Source organism: Oenanthe melanoleuca, chromosome 6, assembly GCF_029582105.1.
Source record: "Oenanthe melanoleuca isolate GR-GAL-2019-014 chromosome 6, OMel1.0, whole genome shotgun sequence".
NCBI lineage: Eukaryota > Metazoa > Chordata > Aves > Passeriformes > Muscicapidae > Oenanthe > Oenanthe melanoleuca.
This window is the reverse complement of record NC_079340.1, coordinates 28,479,482-28,506,673: the sequence shown is the minus strand read 5'-3', so window position 1 is coordinate 28,506,673 and position 27,192 is coordinate 28,479,482. Positions and strand designations below refer to the sequence as shown.

Genomic DNA, 27,192 nt, shown 5'->3' with positions numbered 1-27,192 from the left:
CAAGATGCAAATTTGGGGTTTAATTAAATTTACATGTACACTTTCACAGATTTGAGTAAAATCAAGTCATATGGGAACACAGATGCAGGAACTGACAGTATTTGTACCTAACACTTATCTTGTGTACTTACACAGGTGATTTTTATTTGTTTATTGTTTTAACAATTGTTAGGTAATTGAGCCATGTAGGTTTCAGCAAGTGCAACTGATATGTGACCAAAAGCTTGGTTTGCCCAAGTGGGCTTTAAGCCTGATAATAGGTTTGTGTATTGTGAGTCAAGATTTAGAGTCATTGTAAAGTGATGAGTGTAATGCTGTCCCATAGGTTCCCCTTGACAGAAGGAGGTGTTAAAAGTGCTGCCCAGGCACTCTTTGGAAATAGTTTGCACCTGTCTGGTGCTGCTGGTGCCTTACTGCATCCTGTTGAAATACTGGTTAGTTGAACTTAGCAGAAGGGATCTTTGAGCCTAAAGTGGTGAACAAGGGAAAAATTTATCCGTTTTGGCTTTTTTTGGTCCTTTTGACAGCAATACACAGTTTGTTGTACATGCTGTACGTGTAGGAGGCCATTGTTTGAGAATTTTCACAACATTCTTGGCCTGGTTCTTCCCATGTACACTGGAGGGAGCAACGGGGTGGCAGCAATTCCATTAAAGTTTCTGGTGCAGACAGGGGTAATTCTGTCTCTAATGATATATCCAAAAAGCCAGGTGTTAGTTTACTTCTAGCATAGGTTATTTCATCTGGAGCAGAGGACTTCTTGCACTGGCAGTTGTTACTCTTGCTGTACCAGTAAAGACATGCCTGGTCCATGATATGGAAGCAAAACCAGAGGAGTGACACTTGCTTTCTTTGACAGCTCTACTTATTTTTGGAGTAAATAAGTAGATTTGAAATCCTGAAGTGGCATTACTTATTGATTTGGCATGGAATGGCTCTGAAATCGACTTGAAGGCTACCCTGGTTTGCAATATAAATACTAAAGTATATGCATGTGGCATTTTTAAAGTTTGGGGGTTTTTTGTCTTTAATTTGTATTTTTTAATATGCAGCTTTAGGAAAGAGGTTGATTAATTTTTTTAATAAAAAGAGTAGGAAGAGTCACCACCTCACTCTGTGCAAATGAAGGTGTCTTTCCTGTTGTTCCTTGTGAATTATAGTCATTATATACTTTTAGCCTTATGGCCTTGTTTTAGTAATGAGTGCTTTTCAACCACAGTTAGTACCTAATACATAAAACATCTAATTTAGATAATATTTACATTTTGTTAGCAAATTCAGTTTCAGAAGACACAGGTTCACAACTGAAAATCAAAATGCTAAGTTGCAATTAAAGGAGTTTCTGCATAAAAAGTTACCTACTTAATTTAATGCTGATAAAGGATGTTGATAGGTTTACAGGACAGCCCCTTCTGGCAGCTGAGCTGTGGAGTGAGTACTTGGTGAATAAGTGAGGTCACTGTTGTGAAGGAACATTCTGTGTTCACTCACATTGGCCATTTAGGGGTTTTGCTCTTTTACTTTAGGAAAGAGTGGGGTTGGCTGAGAGTATGTTTTGGGTGGCTTGAGAGCTATAGGCCAGAATATTCTGTCATTTTCTCCTTCAGGGCTAATGATTCAGAGTTCTCTGTTCATGGAGTCTGTAAAGAGAGCTCTCGAGGGTGGGGCAAATTGTATTTACATTTTTTAGTCATTTGTAAAGTATTGAATGGCAGGAATGACTTTGCCTTAAAGGTGAGCAAACACGAGCGTTTCCAAGTATGGAGAAACCTGAATTGTATCTGTTGGTACAGTTTTCATTCCTTTTCTTATATCTGGATGGTGAAGTCTCTTCCCTTATTTTCCTGAACGGAACAAGGAATAGCTTGGCAGTGGAGCAGTGACCAGGAGTCATAGCCTTTGTGCTTCTGTGTAGGAAATGCATTGTTTCACCAGTCTGCTTTCTTGTTTGTTCATCTACCTGTTGGATTTTTGTTTTGTTTTGGTTTTTTTTCCCCTGCTTCTTGGGCATAGGTGGTGGGTAGGAATTTTGTGAGGAGAAGTAGGGACAAAGTAAAGGCAGATACCCGTATATTGCACCAACCATTCTTTCTAGGATTGATTTGTAACCTGAGTCAGTTTGTGGGTTTGAAATGGTCACTGCAAACCAGTATATTCACCTTGTAATTTTTGAACTCAATCAATAAGATTGTTTAACTCTACATTGATCAAGAATTGATTGTTTTGGGAGCTACCATCTTTTTCAGACACTTCCTAATTGCTTCACTTCTAGAAAGCTGCCAGTTCATAGATATTAATAGGCTATTAATGGAGTTTATGACCCATGTTATACAAGAAGTCTGTGTAGACAAACAGAAGAGTTATAAATTTAATCAAATGAAGAACTAATTTGGGAAGAGGTACTGCTATATTAACTTTTTTCTTTTTTGTTTCCTTGTGTAGCTATTGGCGAATATGAAGAGCTTAGAGCAGAAAATAAGAAAACAAAAGAAGAGGTTTGTATATATCAATTATTAATTTAATACTGAAAAGCTAAATGCCAGAATACCTTGTGGACTGTGGCAGATTGTTGGCTGCTTTCTTGCTATTACTTACTAATAATAACTATTACTTGTTTCTATATGTTTTAAGGGCAATGTATACAACTATCACAGCTATTCTGGCTGCTTCACTCCTGAAAAGTTCCTGTGAATATATTTTAAGTGATTGCTGCTTTTCCAGGTTTGCCTGTGATTACAGTGGGAGCATAAACCAAGTCACGTGTTCAGATAAAATTGTTTCTCTTTGATCTAAGTCTTGTTTTATTATGACTTCATTGGCACAGGGGACTTAATTACTGCAAAGAAAAAAGGAGAACAACTTCCATCAGCTTCTCAACATTCAGAATGTAGGAATATGATTTCTGAAGGTAGGGAGGAATGCAGTGCTACCCTGTACTGTAGGCAGAATTCTCCTTTCTCCAGTATGAGTGAGCTGAAGATGTAAGAAACCTGTTTGTTTTCAAATCCTTCTTTTCTGCCAAGACATGTAGGTTTAATTCAGCTTCTTCTGAAATGATTTTAGAAGGGTCATTTTTAGTTACAAATGTTTCAATTCAAGGCTGTAGTGAGAAGACCTTGTCCCTAACTCTTTCCTTATTAAAAAAATTTGAAACTTACGTTTCACTTACGATTCAGCAAAGATTACATGTATTTCTCCCGAGGTCAGCCTATTGTGCTTCATTCCCTCCTACCCTCTGACCTCCTTGTCCTTTTCTCTTTGGTTGTTGCTGCATTCCTGTTCTGCTGTCCTACACCAACGTCTCGGATATCCCAGGAAATCTGTCCCATCTTTGCTGTTTGGAAGAAATGCTCAGAAGAAAATGAGAATAAAACTGAGTTAGACCAGGATTTCATCCAGCTCAGAATGCTGTCTCTGACAGCAGAAAGGGAGGCATGTAGGAAGCTTGTAGCAGCATGTTTAACACCTGGGCAGATTTCTCCTGCAGTCTCCAAACCATTTGCAGCCTGGGAGTGATTTCAGCATCCTGCTCTGCACTGCTCTCTTCCTTTAGTTTGTCCTGTGCTGGCTGTTGGTTTCTATCATATGGTGGGATTGCCATGCCAGGACTTGTGTACACCCATGAAAAACAGGCTCCCCAGCTTTGCCATGAACCCAAGTCATATCAGCTTTGGTGTTTCTTCAGAAGAGCTTTGTTTAGCTTGGGAAGGAAGGAATGAGGAGACTTCCCTGAGTTACATTTTTATTTAAATTTTTTTTCTTCAAAGGGAATTTCAATGAAAAATGTTATTCCTGAAACTGAGATGGAATGAGAATTTCTGAGGTTGTTTCTTCCATTTTGCTCTTCTTGACTCCTTGCTCCTCTCTCTCACAAGACTTCTTTCCTACAGCTGCATATCTCTAGCTTCTCCTGTGTGTTTCATCTGGAGGCTGCTTTGAACTTTTTCAGAATGCTTGCCTAACACCCAAAAATCTTCCAAGCCTGAGCACATGGGGATTACATTCCCAGCTGAGCAAATCACTTAAGCACGTGCTCAGGGCTGGACTTTCTGTTGTTACGCAAGTTTTCTCCTTCCAGAAACTCCATCCTGAAAATTGGTGTGCTTGTGTAAGCAGTCATGGTTCATTGTTCAAGTGCATGGACTCAAGTGTTTAAGTGGGAGGCTGTAAGTGCATTTCTTAAAATAAAAAAATAAAAAAAAAAAATCTGATACAGAGTTCATGGTTATATTTGCTTCCAGTGCCAATAGTGGAAGAAATTATTCCTTGTGTTATAGCAGGGCAAAATAATCCTGAGGGTCCTTAGCATCTCTTGCTTTGTTTCTTAGTTTGTGCTTTTCAGGATCAAACTATTGCTGGAGAAATGCAGCACAGACTTTCTCTGCCTTTCTCACTTCTGGGGAAGTTGTGGGTGACTTCTCTTCCAGTATCTGCCACTGTCTGTCACTGTAAATGTCAGCAAATGGCTTCCTCTGTATCAATTGTGGTCACATAATTGCGTCGACAGGAGAATGAGAAGTTAATTTTTTTAGCAGGTAACTTGCAGACTGTGTGTGGAAAGTGCCCTAGAAGAATTAAATAGCACTCTTTGTGTATGTGCTTTTGGCACACTTGGAATACTTCTCTAAGTCACTACTGTACTTGTATGGCTCTGAAAGATGAGCTGTACGTGCAGAAATTGTCCTAGTTTCCATTAGACACACAGAACTTAGTGGATAATGGGCAGCTGACTTAAGATACAATTTATATTTTTGAAAATTTATGCTCTTTGTTCCATATTTTTTCTTGAAATTAGGAGGTAAATTGACTTTTATGTGGGTTACTTTGTTCAAAGCACTACTGCTTTAAAGGGATGCTAATAACCATGAAAATTTAGGAGCAAAATAGAGGATCTTTGATCCACAGTATCTCTTCCTCACTGCCTTGCAAAACTGCCAATTTGAAGACCACTGGTGGAGTCTCTGACAACATTTCCCCAGATATTTTTTGTTAGTGTTTTTAAATACATTTAGAAACAGCAGAGCTGAAATTATATTGGCAGATTGCATCTCTTAGGTCACCTTTTTTTATTGATGTAGCCAGCAAAACATTCATACCAGCCCCCCAAAAATGGATAACTAATGTTCAGCTGCACACAAATGTGGGTAACTTAATATGCACTTCTGACATATTCAGAGTCAGATCATGAATAAATATTTGACTACTTGCTAATCAGACAGAAATGACTCTGAACGCTGGTTTTGACAGTGTTTTGTCATGCTGCCAGTAGGGAAAAAAAAAAGCACGACTGCTATCCAAAACAGTAGGTGTAATACTGTATCTCTGATACATCATTCATGGTGCTTGCTCTGTTAAAGCAGTGGATGGAGTGGATTATATGTTTTGTCACCAAGTGGGAACGGGGAAGGAATTCTGCCTTGATAACATGGTCATTGTTTCTCTAAGTAGAGTATTGCAAATGTCATTGGATACTTTTAAGCACTGCACCAAAATCACAATTTTAGAACAAGCATTAAATCTGCATGCATTTCACAGTCTGTGTAAGTGGGAAAGAATTGGGTCTTGTGTTGCTTAGCAATGGTTTAATTGACTATATGACTACTACGTGAACTTCTTGCATCTTAATATCTGGACTGAACAATCTCCCTGTTGTTTTTGTGCCCTTTGAAGGCCTTTTACTGAAGTCTGTAGGAGCTTATGTTGGCAAAATAGTTGGCAAAAAAGCCTGTTAGTAGAGAACAGATAAGAAACTAGAAATTAAAGTATTGCCTTATGTACTGGGTACCTAGAAGGCCAAGATCTGAAAAGAGAGGGGTCGACAAATCTTCTGAAGTTGCACCTGCAAAAGTGAAGAATATATGGAGTTACTCACAAAATTAATTTTGGCAACTAGACTGCTAATTTCTAAAAATACAGATGCAGTGTATTTTTACTGCTGGGAGATTACCACTGACTCCTGTACCCAATTGTCTGTTTATGTCGTTGGGGTTTTTATAAGTGAGATAATGGTGGTATAAATATTAGATTACTACTAATAATACTAGATATATTAAATAAAATAGAAGAAATGGGGATTTTACTTTGCAGAGAAGCTGGACCTCTTAGTTAAGTTAAAAACAGAAAATTGACTGACAATCCAGGAGCTACAAACTTTTTAATTTTTATTCAAGGGTGCACTTTAGTTTGGAGCTATCCCTTTACACTGGAAAGGGGAAGCTTAGTAAATGCTTGGAAACTGTTTCTCCTCAGCAGCTGCATGTGCTTGAATGTGGAAAGCAAACAGTAGATTTTATAGTAATGTTATGATATTAGCCTTGTAATATTTAGGAATAGGGATGCTTTTGTCTATTAATGATTCTATTGTGTATGCCTCAAATTGCTTTTTTGAAAAGTGAGATGCTTGTGAACTTTTAAGACTTCTGTGAAGTGTTTTATGAGCAGCTCATATGTCTAAATATTGATTTTTAAACTTTTCAGTTTTAAAGTTGAGGTCAATTTATTTTAAAGGGTGACAGTATTTTTTTATTATGAAACATAGTTTATAGGCTTTTTATTTTTGTGTAAATTTTAAATTTGAAACAGTTTAAGTAGTTAAAGAAAATCTCAAATTTTTCTAGTTCTTAGAAGATAAACTAGGGTATTTTTAGGAAGGACCTGTAACAGCTCTGCTTGCATGGCTCTGATTGCAAGACAGAAGGCAAAGTGCTTTCCATTGATCATTTCAGCAAGGGCAGCAATCTCCCGCTCTCCTTTTCTTCCTCCTCTTTCATTCTGAAGCACAGTAGCAGCAAAAGGAAGGTATTGAGAAAACTGCAACTGGGAGCAGGAATTGCTCTGCAGAGACCCAAGCCTGGAGACCCTGATTGTGCAGAGAAATGTCACAGTTATGAGGAGAATAGTCAGCTTGCCGTGGTCCAAATGGAGCTCTCTCTGCAAATAGCACTCGAGGTGAAGTGGAATGGGTCATTTAACTTCTCCTTTCACTGCACAGGGAAAGCTGCTTTGCCTTACAGCCTGCTGCCTGGAGGATTTTAAAAGGAGTTTTTCCTGTTGTTGGGATAAGGGAGTGTGTTGTGTTCTCTACATCAAGCTTTCCATCAGTAGGAAAGTTGCTGGCTTCCACAAGCAGCAGATGAGATCCTTAAAATGCTAATCTTCCTGGTTTTTAAACTGAGCACTTAAAGGCATTTGCTCACTTAATGTGCAGTGGGCTGAAAGCTTGCAGTGTGCAGAAAAATTCGTGGGTGAAGTATGTCAGTGTGGCTCCAGTGTCTTTCTTGGGAAATCCGAGGAGGCAGCAGCTCACACCACTTCCCTTCTGTGGCAGAACTGTGCTCTGCAGAACAGCCAGAAACACCTTCTGCATCTCTCACTGTCTTCTGCTCTTCAACTGCACTTCTGCCACAAAGGTAACACACATTTTTGCTGAGGAGACAGAGGGAGGGCATTGAGCAGCAGGATTCATGCACAGATTTCCCTTCCCCACCCATCCTCTGCAAGATTCTCCTAACAGGATCTTTGTTAACAGGGCCCCAGGGAGTGGTGAGTCCTTGTCTGGTGCTGCTTGCTCAGCACATCTCTGCTCCTTCTGCAGCTCTGCCTTGTTTCACAGTCCTTACAGCAGCTGGTGACTGACCTGTCCCCTTATTCAGCCCCTGTCCCTTGAAACCTCATCACCCCAGTGCCATGAGAACAGAGATTGCTTGTTGAATGCAGCTCCTTTTAGTCCCACAGATCAGCTTCCCCTGAGCCAACACCAGTGGCATCCTCGACTTGCCTGAGAGCAGATCCTTCTTTAGGTCTCATCCAATGTCCTCTGTAGCTGATAGAAGAGTTCTCTTGAATTTGGCTGCCTTTGAATCAGACTCTCTCTCTTCTTGTTGCTTAACAGCAGGCTCCTTTCCCAGCTAACTCAAAGTGGCTCCTCATGTGGAAAAACTCAAAATCGAGCAAAATCATTTCAGGGTTGGTTTTTTTGTGGTTCTTTTTTTAACCCAGTTCTGTTCCAGTAGCCAGCATCCTTGTAATTGGAGTTGCACTGTAAGGAGCTCAGTCACACAGATCTCTTCCAGAAGTTAACTCATGGTCTTAGGTTGATTTATTGCTGTGAACATGCCCAGCCACATGTGAGGAAGGATGTGTGTGTAAGGCACCTTGTGTGCCAGTCATACTTCCCCTGGGTCATGTGTTCTTCACACTGTGCTTAATCACTGGCTGTGTCTCTTGTGAATTTTACTCATTTCTTTGAGTTCTTTCATTCACTTACAGAATGGGTTTTCTTAAAGAATTCTATTTAACATCTGTTTTATTCTTTCTTTTTGAAGAAACCCTTCCTTCATAAGATCAGTAATTCCAGGCCTATGTAGTGTTAGCAATAACCACAAAATTAATAGAACTGGAATGATGGGAGCTCCTTAAATCATGAAAATGAGTTCCTTTCTCTCTAGAAAGCTGAAACTTTGGTCATGATGTAATGAAATTAAACAGCATGTCCCTGATGATTGGCTTTGAGGTTTTCCTTACACATGGTGGGTATAGAAATGCAGGCCTCTCTTCTGAGTCTATTTGTGTTAAAGAAACTAAACTTACAGCCTATTTTTGACATGCAAAGTATTGCTTCTGCTCTCAGTGTAACATGGTTAACTGTTTATATCAGTTTTGGATAATGTTTCTCTTTAAAATATTTTCTGAGTAGCTCTGAATCAGAACCTAAATCAAGTACAGCATGCCACTTTGGCTAGGAAATACTCTGAGTAATGAATTTTTTATGCGTAATTTCCATTGATCTTACATGGCTGAAAGGAAAAATAAATGCTTTGATAGGCTTCTGTACATTATTGTGCTGCAGTTGATCTTGGTTGATTTTGCATGTTGTGACTGACTGCTAATTAAATAACTGGGATCAGTGTTTCATTTCAATTTTCTCTTCTCTTACAGTGTGACAAAATCAAGCAAGAACGAGATGAGGCTGTCAAAAAGCTGGAGGAGTTTCAGAAAAGTAAGCTGATAATGTCAGTGGGATTTTCTTGATGTAGACCATTATGAAAATAGTTCTGCACATTCTACAGCAATGCTAAGAATGCTGAGATTCAGGTCCACTTGCTGTTTCTCCTTGAAAGCTGATTTTAAGGAACTAATCCAGTGAGACTTTGCCCACAGTCAGAATAAATGCTGTTACAGCATTTATACTCTCTGGCACAGGTAGTCATTGTCAAGGTGCAAAGTGGTGAAAATACAGTGGTTCAAATGTGGCTCTGTCTCACCTGGATTCTCCAAGTGACTTTTGGAATGATGCATGCTTGAAGTGGGTAGGATTTGATGATGTTGCTGAGATTCTTAATAATAATAATAGCAACAATAAAAATAATAATAATGGCAATTTTTTTTTCATGAAGGAGTAATACCACTTTAAGCATAGATACACCAGGAAAGGTTTTTAGGACAAACTGCTTTCCCATGGTAATTTTTAGAGCGAGTTCTATCTCATCTGGGCTGTGAGAATGTCAATATTCAGTTTTACACTTTTATGGTAATGGTTCTATTGAAACCGTATGGTGTCTGGAAGCAACAAAGCACATCTAATGGGAGTGGAAGTATCCTAGTGGAATAGCTCCTTAGAAGAGACAATTACAATGGGACTGTGGTCTGTTGTGTCTGGTTTGTGCCAGTACAGTGAGCTGCACGGTGAAGCATCAGAAATGTGGATGAAGTTAATGCAGGAGAAGGAAATCACATGGTCTGTACTTTTGTGTGACTGTGTTAATAGAGGAATTTGCTCACTTCTGTTTTATAATAGTTTGTGTGATACAATTATGGAAAATAATCTGAAATCAACAGGAATTGTCTAGTGCCTTGAATGATCTTAGGTAACAGTTCTGTGAAGCAAGCATGTTCTCTAAGAAGTATAATTTCCCTGGAAAAACGGCTGCCTGTTTTGTTTTTGTTATGATATGAGGAATACTGGAGTGTGGCAGAAAATGTCAAGTAGTTAAGACTTAAAATTTGAGGTAATATTTGATGTTGTAAGATTTTATAGGTTTCTTTTATCTTCCTTTCACATTTTTAAAGGACATACCTTGTAAACATAGTGATAAAATGCCAGGAATATTAGGATTTTAAAGCAATAATAGAGCCCATTATTTAAACGACAATATAAAAGGCAATTATATTGATGAAGAGCTACATTGGCTTTGTGTCTGTGAATAAACTTGGCCTGTACTCAGCTTCTATTTGTTCTCCTGGCATAAACACATATTGTGTGTGATTCCAGTTTAATGGGGCCCCGTTTGTATGCCAAGCAGCTGCATTTTAGGCCCTATTGCGTGATTTCATAGCTCTCTGAAAATTGGTTCTATTGAGCACAAGAGATAGAAGGTGGTGGTGGGGGGGAAAGCTTCAACACACAATCATTTCTTTTCAATTGGAGCCAGCAAGGTTGATGACAACATGACCATTGTGTTATAATGATAAGACCACTAAGGATCTGTACCTCTCATCAAGGCTTTCACACAACAGCAGATACAATTTAATTCACTGCTCTGTCAGCAGTGCTGATACCATTATGCCGTCTGTCTCCACAGTTATAATCACTGTCCTCCGAGAAATGCAGTTGAAATGATCTTGAGCAGTCAAAGAAACTCTCAATTAAGGCTGCCACTTCCAATGTGTCAGATTGTGTCTTATGCACTTGGTACAATTTTCACTTCCAATCCTGTTTATTTACAATGTCTACCAGTAATTATGCTTAACATGTCATTTAGTGAGGGTGCCCCTGCCAAGGAGATTGTTGGGTGCTGCAGTACCATTGAGGGGGAGTTTCTCGCAGTCAATGCCATCAGCAGCTTTTAGTCCCTGATGGGATGCAGTAGTAATGTTGATAATGCAAGTATCGTGCTCATCAAGTCATAATTAGATGCCACTCAAATGTGCCACTTGTAATAACAGTGTTGATTCATGTTTTCTCGGTGACTGCAACTACTAATTAGTTAAGTGGTTTTTGGTTGGCCTGCATTTGCTGCGGATTATTATTACCCCTGAAAAAAACTGTCAAGGTTAGAGATGTTTCAGGCCACTTAGTGCTTCTTTATGAATATTAATATTAACATAATAAGAACTTTGGACAGACTTAGGAAATAATATATTTTTTGTATTTAATTTGGAAAGACTTTTTTCCCCTGAGTTAATCATAATTGCAGGTTAATTAAGTTTAAATGAACCAAGAGTAATCCCTAGTTCTGCCATGAGAGCCTGATCCTTGTTTCCTAACTTTAGCCTTGCTTGAGGCCCTTAGATTCCTGTCTGTGAAATGGGAGCAGCTCTGTATCTCCACTCTCCCTCATCCATCCCAAAGCATCTCACTGCTCAAAGCTCCCAGGGCTCAGTAGAATAAAAACAGAAGAAATAGGGAGGTGTACTACATGGGACTTTTCATTTCTCAAATTAAATGTAGCAGCTGGTATGGCACATTTGGAGCAGATAACTCCTCCATAGTCAGGAGGAATGGAAATAAAAAGACAATCAAAGAAAGAGATCTGCTTGCTCTGCTGGTAGAAGACTTCATGTGAATATAGTTTTTAGACCAAGATTTGCCAGTTCACTGCCCAGCCTTTTCCTTTTTGTAGATTTTGTGTCTTCCATGCAGCTATTCAGCAAACCAGTGTGTTGCTGGTTTCCTCTGGTAACAGCAATACTTTGATAATGAAAACTTCAATTGATTAAATAACATTTTTTAATGGCCTTCTTTTTCCTATCATGAAGTTTTGCTTTGTAGTCATTAAGATGACCTCTGTATATCAAAGAGGACTTAAATCTCTCTCTTCAGTCTTTGGTCAAAACTCTTGGAAGAGGGCAAGGAGGATTTGCTACCCAGTGGTATAAAAACCTAGGTTTTAAAGCTTATCTTGATGAAAATGAAAAGAAATGCTAGAAAAAAATCCTTCTGTATTTACACTGTATTTTCCAGCCCTGTTCCTGCTCCAAAGTGTTGCTCAGCTGCAGTAGTTCCTGTCTGCATTGAAATCGTGACACTGGACTGAGGAGGAATTTGTGCCATGCAATGACTTGCAGAATTAGGGTCCAGGCTGCTGTTTAGGATTGGATGAGGGTGCCAGGAGCCAAGGGGGAATTGCATCAATGAGCCTGAGAAATGGAAAACTATTCTTGAGTTTTCTGCTTCGCTCCCCTTTGCAACCTTAAACCTGTCCCTTAGACTTGGAACACTACTAAAGTTCTTGTGTACTCAGTGGAATTGCAAGCCAGAATGTATCTGTTCTTTTAAATTCTTTCTCATTCACCTCATCACATCTCATTCTCCTATGTTACAAACCAAGATTTATTCCAGAACTTTTTGGTCACTCTTTTGCCTGTCTTTGACAGAGAGATGTGTACCCACAATTGTAGTAGGGATTCTCTAAGTGCAGAGAACAGATGTGTCTCTTGCTCCTCCAGCTGTGCTATCAGATGTACAGCTGTGCATTCCAGCTGCAGTCAGACAGCCCAGTCTTGGCCCTGGTCTCAGGGAAGATTTTGTGAGTGTGTTGGAATCTGTGTTGTGAGCAGTGAAGGTAGGTGAGACCATGGTGCTCATTTTAGGGCCTGCTCGAGCACAGAGATAAGAAACAGACCAGAAAGTGAAAAGAAACATCTTAATACATCTGAGTTAATCTTGCTGTTTGAAAAAACAGAGGCTCCAGTCTTCTGAAAATGTCATGGTGGCAATTTTAAGGGATTATCCTAAAGGTGTCATTCTGATTCTTAAGTGTTAGTGAAATAAAGATGATGAATGAGGATGGTCAAGTCTTCTGCTTCATAAGTTTATGCTCAGTTCTACAATTTCCCCTCTGAAGCTGCAAATATGGCTTGAGAGAATTGCTTAAAGGAACAACCCAAATATTCAATTCTCAGAACAGCTCCTGTATGGAGATTATCCAAGTATGTACTTCCCTGTTTTTGAAATGCTTACAATGAAAGTTAGCAAAAGAAGATAAGCTATTTCTGATCATGGGAGGCATGTGTCAATCTCAGGAAAATACTGACTAATTTTTGAACTCTTCCCTTAGTTTCTCACATGGTTATTGAGGAAGTGAACTGTATTCAGAACCATCTTGAAATTGAGAAGACATGCCGTGAAAGTGCTGAGGCTTTGGCTTCTAAGGTGAGGAGAATTATGGTGATGCTGGTTTTTTCTGATCTATTTATTCACCTATTTGTTAATTTAAAACTTGAGATTGTATGCATGACCCTTATATGTTTCTGTATAATCTTGTGGAGCTGTGAAATAGTTTGAAAGTGGCAAAAAAACTAATAGCCAGATGCAAGATGCAAAATACTATTCCTGGCTTTAAAGAAAAAAAAAAATCCATTTTAATGTAGTTTCTATTTTCATGGACCAGCATCCTGATCTCTAGTTTTCATATTCATTTAGGTTAAATGGAAAATAAGTTTTAGAACTCCTCTGTGTGAAAACAATAATGAGCATTTCAGTGTCTAAATCAAATGGAAAAAGTCAACCACTGCATTACATTTCAGGTGATTGTTTATGAAAGCAAAGCAAGGGCAGGGGAAAGGTGACCTCCACTGCTCTGTTGATTGCGTCTAGTCTGATGAATTTAGCAAGTGTGTAATTTTCTATATTCCATCTCATCAGAAGTGCATTATTATTAAAGAATGTTTTTATCTCTCTTATATATTTTTGGTTGTGTAAAATGCATCTGAGCCACTTCATCAGAAAATGGATTACAGCAATTTTGAACCAAATTTCATTAGCAATGCTGACTGCCTTTTTTTTTTTTTTTTTTTTTTCTTTTTCCCTCCCTCCCCATTCCCTCCCCAAAGTACATCCTTAGATATGGTAAAAATCACACCAGCAAGAAATCACTTTAATTTAGATGCATTAGCAATGTACTTTCTGGAGGTATTTACTTAATTGTTTGCATAATGACACTATATTAGAATTCATAAGATAGACAATCAGCATATAAGTAAGAAAATGAACACATTTATGCAACTTGTCTTCTTCTCTGCACTTTCCCTGTAATGCACATACAAGGGCAGTTCAAAGACTCTCCTTGCTCTGTGGGGCTGTTTGTGAGCTGACTGCACCATCAGGGTTCCTCACACCACTCTCCTCTCTTGCTCTCTTTCTTTCTTTGGGAACAAGATAAGCAATTCTTCAATAAATCTCCTATAGTTGAAAGGCTGAGGATAAGGGGAATCAAAGATTGCTTAGATAAAAATTCAGGGTCAATGAACTGTACAGTGTATGTTTTCTCTGAAGATACATATTGGACTTCTGAAAGTCGTGTTGACTTTGGCATATGGTGTGGCATTAGTAGAAAATTGAGTTTCATTCTTAAACCTGAGCACAGGCTGGTGGATGGGCAGTCACCCTGACATTTACCTGAACAACCCTGGGGCTGTGCTGCACTCAGAAATGCTGCTGTGGGGTGTCTGGATGCAGGACAGTGAAATAAATGATAATAATTGATCATTTGCAGTGACTCCTGTTCAGTTTTTCCTGATCAAAACAGAGATGCCTTTTAGAATCTCTTCTGTACCATCCACCAACCAGTCATGTGTTTAAGCATCCAGACTAAAGTGGTATCTGACTTGTGGTCTGACCCATGAAGAATTGGTTCATGAGATGGCTCTCATATATGTTGACTCTACACTAATAACTCAAAAGAATTTTGAGATAATTCTGTTATGACTAGGAATGTAGTAGTGATAGTATTTGTAGTTTATAAGCAAAATAGGGCGTAGGAGAAAGTAAGATTTTTTTTTTTTATTTAACCAATTGATCCAACTTGGAAAACTAGATGAGCTTTCAAGGCACAAGGCACATACTCTTCTTCAGGTCATTCTGTTGGGACTCCTGGTACATGTTTAAAGGTGAGGAGCTGAAGCAGCTGTCACACAGCACGTGTAGCATTAAATCGGCTTGATAGTTGATTTGATTGAATTAAACCTACACAGTATTTATTAAACAGAAGTACTAGAGGGGAAAAAAGGGCATGGATAAAGCATGATGTTGTATTCAAGCCTCTCAGAGGAAAAAGTGGACAAGCACCCCATCTTCAGATCATTCTAATCTTGAATGGAACTTAATCTAATGTTACTTTTGTCTTCTTTGTTTGATAGATCTTTTAATGACAAAGGACAAAAAATAGTTGCCTTTTTTTTTTTTTCTCTTGCCCAGCAGCTTAAAGGCAGACTAACCAGCTTCTTACTGTTTGTACTTCTCACCTTTCAGCTGAATAAAGAAAATAAAACCTTGAAAAGAATTAGTATGCTTTGTATGGCCAAACTGGGCCCAGAAATTATCACTGAAGAGATTAACATTGATGAGGACGAATCATCCACGGATACAGAAGCTACCTCAGGATCATGTAATTCTGTGCACTGTCAGCAGCAAATAAAAGGTGAGCACTGTTGTTGATCCTACAGCAGCATGCAAGGCAGGAGTTATCTGAAGAACAGCAGTGTTGGTTTGGAGCAGAGACTGGTCTTGTTCTGGGAGTGGTCAGAATCAAATGATTTCCAGGAAGGACTAAGAACATGGTGTGTAACATGAATGGTGGGGGATCCACAGCCTGCAGAGGAAGGTAAGTGCAATGGGAAAATGAGATCTGCCCAGCTAAGAGAGTTTGATGCTACTGAATCAGTAGAAGAACTATTTCCTAAAACCCTTAACAAAATAAAAGGAAAGCAGAAGGACAAGGTCACCTTCAACTGCAATGTCATTATTTCAGAGCTTATCAGACAGAACTCTCCATTTCTGTTTCCATTGTGTAGCTTTCCATTATGCACAAACTTCATTCATGAAGTTCCATAGCTATTACCAAAAAAGTAGCCTAAAGAGTAACTGTTGTACTGGGTAAAACAGCAAAACTGGAGAACATGGAAATATATTGATAAGACAGATCTGTGCTTTTTTTTCCCCCAGAAATTTCTGGTTGTTTTTTTTGAAAGGCAATTAGTATTTCCACTGTCCAAAATCAGCCTTATTTCTCATCCCTGTGATGAAGTCATTGTGATTTTCTATATTGTTGTGTCATAGTAGCCAAAAAAGGGGAATGCTCTCATCCTGGATTTTGTGACAAGAGAGATTGTTTAATTTCTTTTTAAAAAGGCTTTCACTTTTGAGCAGCAAATGATGTTTAAGTGCAACTTTTTTTGAGCTGTCACTATGAGGTTGTGAATTGTTTTTTGAATGCAGCAGCTGAAGTGGTACAAAGTATCACTGAGGAAAAATGATGAGTGTTGTAAAAATGCTTGTGAAACAATCCCACTGAAGAAATAAGGTGTCCTGGTACCCTTCTACAATCAGCTTTCCATCCTCTAGCTGTAGGAAAAGGCAGCAAATGGTGTGATGCACACCATGCAACCCATCTGAATGGGAAATAAGGCTTTGGAACACCTCCTGCCTTTACTGGAGAAAGGTGTCAAGAATACATTCAGGGAGCAAACACTGGCTGCAGACCAGATGGGAGCATTGTTAGGAGGGTAGCAGGGTCCAATTGGAACAATATTGAAGAAAGGTTTTGATGCATCTGCTTTCTGTCTTTATGAACAATTCATTAAAGCATGTAAAGTGGAATTTTGGGGATCTTCCAAGTCCTTTAGCCTTCTCACCATTCAAGAAAGTATTGGATGTTTCTTGGAATGATTTCTTCCCTCCCACCACTTTTCTGTAAGAATATACAAATCTGGATGTAAAACCTGAGGCTCTCTCTGCTATGTGGATATGCTTTCTTCTCTGCATAGTGAGGTTGATATATGTATTGTAAAACCAGAATTTATCCAAGTCCCATAAATTTCAGTGAGACTTTTTTCCCCCATTAATTTCTCTGGAGAGCACAAATCCATAAAATGGACAATGTGTATCAAGTGCAATAGATAATGTGTACAATGTGTATCTAGAATCTTCTGGGAAAACAGGTTTTTTAATTTACTTTAGAAAGTGTATGCTTTTAATTTAGACGACAATAAAATCTAAGGGTCCGGATCTGGAAGGGAGGATGCTGGTGTAGAATGGACATTTTTAAGATGTGAGATCAAACAGAATGACATCCAGCATGTCATCATCATCTGCAATTGATTAGCCACAATTTTCTCAACTTGAGGCTGGTATTCAATGAACAGCAGTGCTGTGGAATACTGGAAGCAGGTGGGGAATGAGAGCACTTACTGAAAGCTAATATATATCAATAAATTTTGATTTTTGTGGTGATTTTATGTTAACCTAAACCTTGATATATTATGTATGCAAACTGATCTCCTGTTAAGAAGTGATTATAATCAAATGTTTTATTCCATTGTGAATTTAATTTATTTCATATTTTAATAATTAAGGAACAAAAATTCTGAGGGGAAAATTACAAGCATTAGCTCTTCCATCAGTAAAGGTTATATTCTGACTCTGTTCACATAATGTTACAAAGACTATAAATTGGCAGCTGTTCAGGACAATTTCTTCTGTGAAAACCTCCCAAGTATTAACTGCCTGTTGTTTTGTTTATTTCCCTTATGACAAGAACTCACAATCCAAAAATAATTGAAGTGCATTAATTTGTTTTAAAGGATGCTTCTTAAAAATTGCTTTCTGCTGCTTCCATACCAGAGTCTCTGTGATGTGACAGTCTCAAGAGCAGGACTGAGGACCTTGTGTGGTGGCAGGATTAGCCCTGTTATAGCAGGAAATGAATCATTCAAAATGCAAATAAAGACAGCAGGACTGAACAAGGAGCTTACCTCAACAGAGTAAATCTGAAACTGTGGCCCAGTTATAGATCTGTTACTTGACACTTCTGCAAAGTTCATGAATTATTGAGGAGGTTCCTTGATTACAACTGATGCTTGATACCTAGTTCAGGTGTTTCATACTCAGCTGTGCTTGCATTGCTGTGACATTTCCTTTGTTGTTGTTTTTCGAATAAAATATATTCTTCATTTCCTTCCTCAAACTTAGAGCTGCGAGATCAAATCGTATCTGCTCATGAGGAAAAGAAGACCTTGGCCATTGAACTGGAAAACCTGAGGTGCAAACTTGCAGAAGTAATTGAAGAAGTATGTATTGTACCATGGAAAGCGAGACCATGTTAGGTGGAGCTGGGACTTTCTGTAGCTTCTTTTGCTAAAAACGCTCAGTTGTGAAGTTAATTGAATACTGTCTAATCTCCAGTCCTGCCAGTGATGGATCACTTAGGGCATGTTCCTGGAAGAGACCCTCTGCATCACAGGCCAGTCTGCCCCTGTAGCTGGCACATCTTCTTACCTGTTTGATCTGTTCCAGTGCCCCTATTACATATTGTCACCTCCCCTTCCTGACAGCCCCTCATCCATCACAGCATGAATGGGTTTTTTGGATTTCCTTAAACCCATAGATGTGTAAGAAATACTTTTGTAGGACATGTAATTTAATCACTGGTGCTACTTCATTGAGTATATCCTGAAGTTTAGCCATTAGCAGTGCTATGTCATGATAATTAGACCAGCAAATTGGCTTTTCAAGCCAGCAGAGTTTCATTCCTGCTTGCAAACTGGATAAGCCATGTACTGATGCAAATCAGGTCTTAGTGGCTCTTCCTGTCTGTGCATTCAGAAAGACATAGCTGACAGCACTTTGACAATAAAGAGAGCCCAGGGAAAAAAAAATAGGAGTCTGACTATATTAAAATGCAAACAAGTAATTTTCCAACCATCAGTTGCTATGGCCCCTGATCCTGAAAGGTTCCAAAGATCATATATTTGCAGCTGTGACTGGAAGGTGCAGTGGGATGTTTAGTTCATAACCCTTTTGTGACATCTGTTATAACATCTGTAAGGTGGAGTAGAAAATGCTTTCCATCCCACTGGAAACCCCAGCATCAAGCCAACCCTAGGAAACAGAGCTACTGCCAGCAAAATACTGCTTGCATTATGTATGTGCTGCATGCCTTAGGCCATTAGCTAAAATGCTCTTGGTTTTGATGTGTTCTTTATACTTTTCTAGGTAAATAAGTTGAAAGAAGAGAAGGCTGTTTTGACAACAGAAGTTAATAAGCAACAAAAACTGCTGGAGAAATGTAACAGAGGTGTGTAGTCTCAGCAGGTTCTCCAAGAGTTTGATACATCCTTTGCAGAGGCTGCAGAGCTTTTCTGCTGCAGTACCAAGAGCAGGTTACAGAACAGTGACACTCGACCTTGTTTTTGTATGCATGAAATGAGCTACCAAAGTATTCAATACCTCCTGTATCCTGTACTTATGTGGCACTCTGTTGGAGCTGTGCATTTCAGTCAGAGTTGCTGAATTTATCTTAAATCTTTCTAAGTATGTGGGTTGTTTGTTGGGTATTTTTTGTGTGTGTGTATGGTTTTTGTTTATTTGCATTTTTAAGTTAGCATCACTTTGAGAGTCAGGTATGCTGGGAAGTGTATCACACTGTCTAAATTACCACTTAGCTCATCGCCAAACCAGGTAAACAAATATGGATTCCTCAAGAATATCATAATCTTTGATAAATTCAGCAAAGCTCTTTTGAGGCAAAGGTCTGTGGTACTTGATGCCTGCTACTGGAGATTTTGAGTTGGAAGAGGAGGAGTATTACTCTATTCAGAAGATTAGTAATTGTGCATATATGTGGTGAGGTTTAGGACAAATACTGCAAAGAAGACTGTGTATGGAAATGTAAAAGTAGGTCATGCTGTCAGTCAGGGATTCATGTACTAGGGAATAGCAGCTTAACTGGGTAAATCAAACAGTACTTCTTCTTTTGATCTGTTCCACTTTTCCTTCTGATCTTGTTTTATTCTTATAAACAGTGTCTGTGCTGGCAGTAGAGGAGTATGAAGAGCTTCATGAAAACTTTGAGCTGGAGAAGAACTTGCGGAAGAAAGCAGAGTCATTTGCACAAGAGGTGAGTAGTCAAGGAAAAAATCAGGGCATTGCAAGTGGGAAAAATCTTACCAGCTTAGATTTCAATTCCCAGCTGTCATCCAGCCCCAGATACTACTTAGTTAACTTCTGTATTTCACCCATAACGGTTTGCTGTTTCAACAAGCATTTGTAAAGCACTTTGGAATTATTCATGCAGTCTTACCTATGTCCCCTTTCAAGACAAGGCTTTACATTTATCGTGGGCTTAGTTTGCTATAGCATCCCACTGTGGAATCTATAGTGGTTGGAACTGGGAGGGATTGGTTGTCTTTCTAGTGATTTAATTTGAAGGACTGGTTTTATTCCTGAAAAATACGTGGACTCCTATAAAAGGTGTTGCAAAATTACAGTATCAAATGAGGGACCCATTTTGAAAGATTATATTAAAAGTACTTTTTATAACTGACTGACAATCTGACAGGTAGCTTATGTACAATGCCAAAGAAATGCTGGTTATTTGTAAATAAGTGTTTCTTGGGTTTTGTCATTATTTAGTTGTTGCCTCTTCCAGAATATGGGCCCCTCTTGGTGCAGACTGTCAGAGTAGCTGTTCACTTGAAGGTTTTCATTCCATAAAGTTCTCTTATCCAAAGTGGAATCACTGCAAACAAACAATCACTACAATCACTACAAAATCACAACAGTGAACTTCAGGCCTTCATTATTCTTCCCTTTCTGTACCTGCTTGTCTTCCTATGGTATTGTGCTGTTTAGAAAGATTTTTAGAGCAGTTTTTAAAATACATGACCATGTGACAACAAAGGCATTGCTCAGTCATGTTTAGGGAAGCAGTATTTAAAATTACTTTAAAAACCTGTTACCATTGGCCTGGTTTCACACTGATGGTGTCCCTTGAGTGACCTGAGACATTAGGCAGGCTCTGGCCCCCGAGTGCATCCACAGCAGCACAGCTTTCTGCTCGAGTGAGGCTGTGTGAGCTTCCTCTCACCGGGCTGGTGTCACAAGGTCACAGCTGTGTTTGGAGAGCTAAGTTTTCTAGGGTGTGCTTACAGTAGCTGTGTTTGGATTATGCTAAGGATGTTCAGGGATTTTCTGCCTGCTTTCATTAGCCATCTGTTTTCTCTGTCTCTATAAAATGTTTCTTTTAAACCTCATGATTTCTGCTGGATTTTTGCTTGGATTTTGCAAAAGCCACAGTAGTTGGTTGTGAGAAGCTGTGCAGTGTTGGGAGAAGGAAGAGCTTTGAGTAAAGGGCAACACTGCATGTTCAGTGCTTTGTTCTTGATTTGTTTGGAGCACTTGCAGAAAGGAAAAAGCCTCCAAGTAACTTGGCTGTCACTGCAGCTGAAAAATTACATATCTTAGTGTTTCATATTCGTGTTTGTGATGTCTTAAACAGTCAAATATGTTTTAGCTCAGTAAAATACGGAACTACTGCCTGTGGAGGTACCTGTTTGGTGATGGGCATGTTGTCTGTCCAAGGGGCTGAAGCATCTTAAATTTGCCTTCATGGTGTGGTTAGCCCATGAATTCAGACTCACCCCTTTCCCTTTCTCCATGGCATGGCTTCATCTTCTGTCTTTGCACTACAGCTGCCCTGAGAGGGGCCAGGAAAGTGGGTGGTGGGGGCTGCTTTTCAAAGAGATGCCCTTGGCCTCCTGCCCTTCTGACAGGTGAGGAGGATTGTGCACAGAGCAGGAGCACTTGGGAGTGCAGGTGTGAGACATAACGGGCAGGTGAGTGTGTGTGCAGAAGCGAGCACAGATGGGGGAGAGGAGACACATGGAGCAAGAGAGGGAGGGAGCAGGCACATATAGGAGTGAGGGAACACTTGAAAATCAGAGCTTTTGATTAAAATAAAAAAAAAAAACCAATACAGCTTTAATTATAGTCATGCTGCTGGCACCACCATAATATATATTTAATTAATCAAACGTGATCCAACTTCAAACATTAGAATTCATGCTCTTTAGAGGTTCTAAAGAAACTGAGTAAATATTGTCAGCTGTGGTGTGGAGAGGGGGAAGGAAAAGGAGAGAGGTTTTGAAGTGAGTCACAATCCATTGTGAAAGGTACAGGAATCTGCATAAAAGAACTAAATAAATAGAGTGTGTAAGGGGCGGAGGCATGGAAAAATCTGTGCCTACCTGAATAAAACAGGGTTGTTAACACCGGAATCTTGGCAAGCTTAACCAGAATTCTAGTGTCAGGTTTTAAGAGACACTTGAAGATCTCTCAACTGTTTGTGGAGCAGTTTATAAGAAAACAAAGGAAGGCAGAGAGTATCTTGAAGGCCATTGCAATAATGTAGAGATAGCCCTGAAAAGCACTTTCCCACAAAGATGAGCAAAATACAATACATGCAGCCAAAGCAAGCCAAAAGCAGAACACGATGTGAGAAGCAAATGGGAACTCTTAGCAATGCAAAAATGTTATGATTTAACAAAATAATCTTGCATAAGTGGTTCATTAAACATACATCCTGCCTTGCAACCATATTTTGTAAAGTGATGTTGGGGTTTAAGCCTAGCTTGGCAACTCAGCCCCACACAGCTGCTTGCTCACTTTCCCACAACAGTATGAGGGTGAAAATTGGAAGTTAAAAATTAGATAACTCATGGGTTGTGCTAAAGACAGTTTCCTAAGTACAGCTAAAAGTACCCAAAAGCAAAGCAAAACAAGCAATTCATGTGCAGCTTCCCATGAGCAGACAGATGCTCAGCCTTCTCTGGGACAGCCAGGCTCCATTAGGTACAGCAGCCACTTGGGAAGACAGACACCATCTCTCTGAATGTCCCCTCTTCCTTCCTCTTCCCCCAGCTTTACATGCAGAGCATGATGCCTCGTGGTCTGGACTGTCCCTGGGCATAGTTGGGGTCAGCTGTCCTGGCTGTGTCCCCTCCCAGCCCCCTGTGCACCCCCAGCTCACTGTGAGGTGGGGTGAGGAGCAGAAAAGGCCTTGACTCCATGTGAGCACTGCTCAGCAATAATGAGAATACCTATTATCAATGCTCTTTTCAGCACAAATCCAAAACACAGCCCCATATGAGCTGCTGTGAAGAAAATGAACTCTTCCAGCCAAAACCAGCACAAGTGAAGAATTTATTATTAGTGTATGGTGGTGGAGAGATAATCCCTGCACCTGAAGTGCTCTGGAAACTTCATGGAGAAGAAGCAGTGTGCTCTTGACATTGAGCTGATTATTTTCCTGCCCTCTGTATCTTGGACAAATAAAAAATGAAGTGTCAAGCTGCTGAGGCATTTCTTAGGGTTCCTTTCACTTCTGAGGCTCACACAGGCTTTTGCTCAAAACGCACAACTGGAAAAAGAAAAGAAAGTTTTCCCAAGTGTTTATGGTAACCTGTAAAACAGTTTACAGTTGAGAAGTTGAAAGGCTGCATTCAAAGGAACTGTGATCCAGAGGAATTAATTCAGTGAATCTCTAATGTGCATCATTCATCTTTTCATTGACTTTCCCTCCTCAGTGCTTACACCATCCTACAGCTGTTTGTGCTTTTAAGTAACTATTGCACAACAAAATGTGTGTATTTAGCTTGTTTTTCCTCAAAATACCTGCATCCCATACCTGGGTCAGTGCACAGCTGACTTTACTTAGTCTGGGACTGAGTCTTCCCATATTGAAAAGACAAAGGGGGCTGTCAGCTTGGAGAAAATTATTGTCACTCTTAGCAGGTATCTGCACTACTCATGAGGTTGCATGCAGTGATTATCTTGGTGGCATGAGCTCCCAAAGACCTCTTCCTCAGGTGCATTTGTCACCTTTTGGGGTAATTTGTGAGAACTTTTGCATATTACATCTGTGAGTGGATACTGCAAAACCAGCACTGGAGAAGCAACTCCATGCTTGCAAGTGCCACACTGAGTGCTTTTCTGAGGATAGTTCAACTGCAGCTGGGATCTGAAGATAATTGATTCACAGTCCAGCTGACTGAACTGGATTTAATAATTAAAGAGACATAAGTAGTTAGTACTTGAATTCTCCCGAGCTTGGATGTTACCACTTTTGAAGCATGATGTAATGCTAATATGTTTCATCAAGCTTTTTCCCAGGAAGAGGCGTGGGGAATGGTAACAGATGTATGCTCTAGGAAACTGGTCTTTTTCTCTTTCCCTCCTCATCTCTTTTTGCTCAGGCAATTAGTCTATGGGGGGAAGAAAGTGAAGATGTTTCCTCCTTTTTCATGTGGTGTATGATCTATTTCTGAATTTATTAGATGGTGTCTAAATGCTGTAAGGCTGTGAGCATTAGAAAATGTATCACCATGCTTCTACCATGACAAAAAGAGAACTGCAGGAAATGAAGAAATAAAGAACAACAGAGATTATTCTTTCCCCTGTATTTTGTGCAGTTATGCTTCATAAGTGAAGAATGAGTGCTGTAGTTTGGGAAGCCCTTTTGTACAGAACAGGCTGGTAAAATAAATAATGTTCTATTTTTAAGGAAGTCACATTGTTGATGGGAATGCAGTCTGTTCACACTTCAAGTGCATGCTCCAAGCACCTCTGGGGTGAGAAGCAAATGGTGGACAAAAAACAGGCTTAACTCATCTATTGCAATTCTCCCATTCTTGCTGAATTAGACCTCTTGTTTTGAGCCACAAGACTTACTAATGCTGCAGCTTGTGGCTCTTCAGAAACAGTCCCTTTAGAAGCTGTCTGCCAATTAGCCAGGTAACTAAAATCAACTGGATTGTATCTTTATTGGTCAGAAATATTATGAATCATCTATGAGTGACTCTTGGCTGTCCATATTATTCATATGTCCTTTTTCATGGTCGCACTGCTCACTTAATGCAACTAGCTTAGACTTCAACTCCACTAAAGGAGTTAATATTTTTTTTCCTGGTTAGCCATTAAACTAAAAATCATACCTGAAGTTGTTTTTTAATCCTAACTTTAGAGCCACTTAGTGCCTTATCAAGCCATAATTGGACATGATCACTCTGTATTCCCCATCTCATAAATCATTCAAACAGCCTGTTCTTTTGGGGAGATACAAATAACTGGATCCTGTCTCTCTTGGAACTCTTTTGAGGTCTGAACAATCTGCAAGGCTTCAGGGTGCACATAATGCAAAAAGCATTAATATAAATATAAACTGTGACAAATGTGAATGGGTTACCCCTCTGTGACTCACTGATTCCTCACTAGTTTGTGGAGGGGATGGGGCAGTGCTGCTGAGGGTGGAAAAAAGGACCAGCTGCTCAGTCGAGTGATCTTCCCTTCTGTTTGACACTTCCCAAGTTTGACTCTACCTTGCTCCTTACTTTTTGTTACTCTATTTATAAGGGAGAGCATGCCAGTGTTTTTTATTTTACTTTATGCAATCACTTATTACCTTATTAGAACAACATCTGCTGTATTGGGACGTTTTTCTCCCTTCAAACTGTAACAAGACAAAAAGGTTGTTGCTCACAGCAAATACCCAAAAGATGTATAGATGGAAGTGTAGCCACACATGGATATTAAAGAATTTCCTTTGTCATTATTTTGCTCTTGGGAGAAGGGTTGGTTGGAAAGCTTCCAGTTTTATCCTGAACCTTACTTGAACGAGGGTTGGTGTTCCCAGGGATTTGACACTAACAGAGTTGCTTTCTAACTTTTTTAATGAGGAAGAATTCCTTTTTCAGCCCTGCTGTAAACAAAAAACAGCTGCAGTGAACGCTCTGTCGGGTAAGGGCCTAGAGCAAGGGGCTGAGAATGAGGTATGGCCTCATTGAGGTCAAGGGAAAAACTTCTATTATTTTCACCCCTTCTTTCCAGCTCCCCAGTTCTTGTGAAAACCCTGCTGATGGAAAGTGGCCAGCTCCCAGATTTCCTCTGCTTTGCAGCTTCTCTTTGTAAACTCGGGGAGAGGAAGATACATCACTGCTTTGCACAACAATGGGTGATTTGAAAAATTAGACTGATAGGTGTAAGCAAGCTGTTTTTCTTTGTGCTCTGCCTTCAGCTGCAGGCGTGGTTTTCAGCAGATTCCTGCACTATCGACTTGGGTTGCAGCATTGATTGGGATGCTCTGCAGATAATTGTCTAGCAGGTGGCAAAGTCGGAACTAATCCATCAATTGCTTAAATTCCACCTAGTCCAAATAATCTTGTTAGTAGCTGTTTTGCCCTTTCAGCAGTCACTTTAATTAATATTCAGGGTTGTGCAGACAGGCAGGTTTCCGCCCTGCTGAAGCAGGAATTGATTTTTTAAATTTTAAGTTAAAATTAATTTGCAAGGGTCTTCTTTGTCCTACATCAAACAGTGCAGCCTTCCAAAACTTGGAATCAGTACCACCAGCTTGCTTGCCACAACTGTCCTGTGTGGTTTTTCCCTTCCACTTAGAATATGTTGGCATTCAGAGAACTTGTGTAAGTAACTTTGGAGATGGATGGGACTCCCCGTGAGAATTTGGTTCCCATGTGTCTGATTGCAGCATTACCTTACAATCAAGCATTTTTTTTTTTGTGATGTTGACGACACTTTCATATTTATGAGCAGGAACATATTTGCAATATCACAAAAGCAATTTATAAAGCTAATTGAAAATACAGGACTTGATGTGAAAGCTTGTGAATGAAAAAGTTTTCATCCAGGATTCAAAAGGATTTTTATCATTTTGTTGCAGAAGAGCATGAGACAAAGTGAATATGAATTTTCTACACTTGGTGAAGTATCTGCTCAAGTTGAAGAAATCAAGTTGCTCTACTTGATTTCTTCTTGTTTTGGCAGCTTTCTGCTCCCTCAGGCTGGAACAACTCTGGTTGGATTTAGTGGCAGAAACCTGATGAATAAAAATCTGGAATTGATCACTAAACTATTTTTCAGATTCCAAAAAAGAAAAAAAAAAGTCCAGGTTTTCATTTGCTTTGAAAGTTCACAGTTGGTAAACTATGATGCTTGCTGAAATTACCTTCTGGAGAGAGAGTTAAATAACTTCTGTGAGTGACTTATCAGGAACACAGAAAACTTTGAGACAGTATTGAGTTGTTTTGCAGTGATTTAGAGGCCTTTCTCAAGCATAATGTGCAAAGATGCCATTTCTTTTAAGAATATGAAGTGTTAAATGAATGAGTTGCAATACAAAAGCAAACCTTTATGGATTGTTGTGGGTAGCTTTGATTCTAAAATTCTCTTGCCATTGAATTGTTTTTACCACAGCCCTACTAGTATAAAGTAACACAAGCATAAATTGGTTTGGCTGGCCGAGTTTGGGGACAGAGGGCTGATGTCCAGTGCACATTTGACTTTGCACTCTCAGCAATTTGTTCTGTTTGCTTTATAACAAAGTGCAGCACCAGTGCCTACAT

General features: G+C 39.4%; 1 protein-coding gene across 2 annotated transcripts in view; it reads left to right on the top strand.

Moving 5' to 3' along the window:
- SHTN1 (shootin 1) overlaps positions 1-27,192 on the top strand; it is a 52,903-nt gene that overhangs the window by 4,256 nt on the left and 21,455 nt on the right. For both annotated transcript variants that reach the window (XM_056494881.1, XM_056494880.1), the window contains exons 2-8: positions 2,443-2,495; positions 8,938-8,998; positions 13,059-13,153; positions 15,251-15,419; positions 17,969-18,066; positions 18,992-19,073; positions 19,801-19,895. In XM_056494881.1, the coding sequence (XP_056350856.1) occupies positions 2,443-2,495; positions 8,938-8,998; positions 13,059-13,153; positions 15,251-15,419; positions 17,969-18,066; positions 18,992-19,073; positions 19,801-19,895 (653 nt within the window). The remainder of the gene's footprint in view (positions 1-2,442; positions 2,496-8,937; positions 8,999-13,058; positions 13,154-15,250; positions 15,420-17,968; positions 18,067-18,991; positions 19,074-19,800; positions 19,896-27,192) is intronic.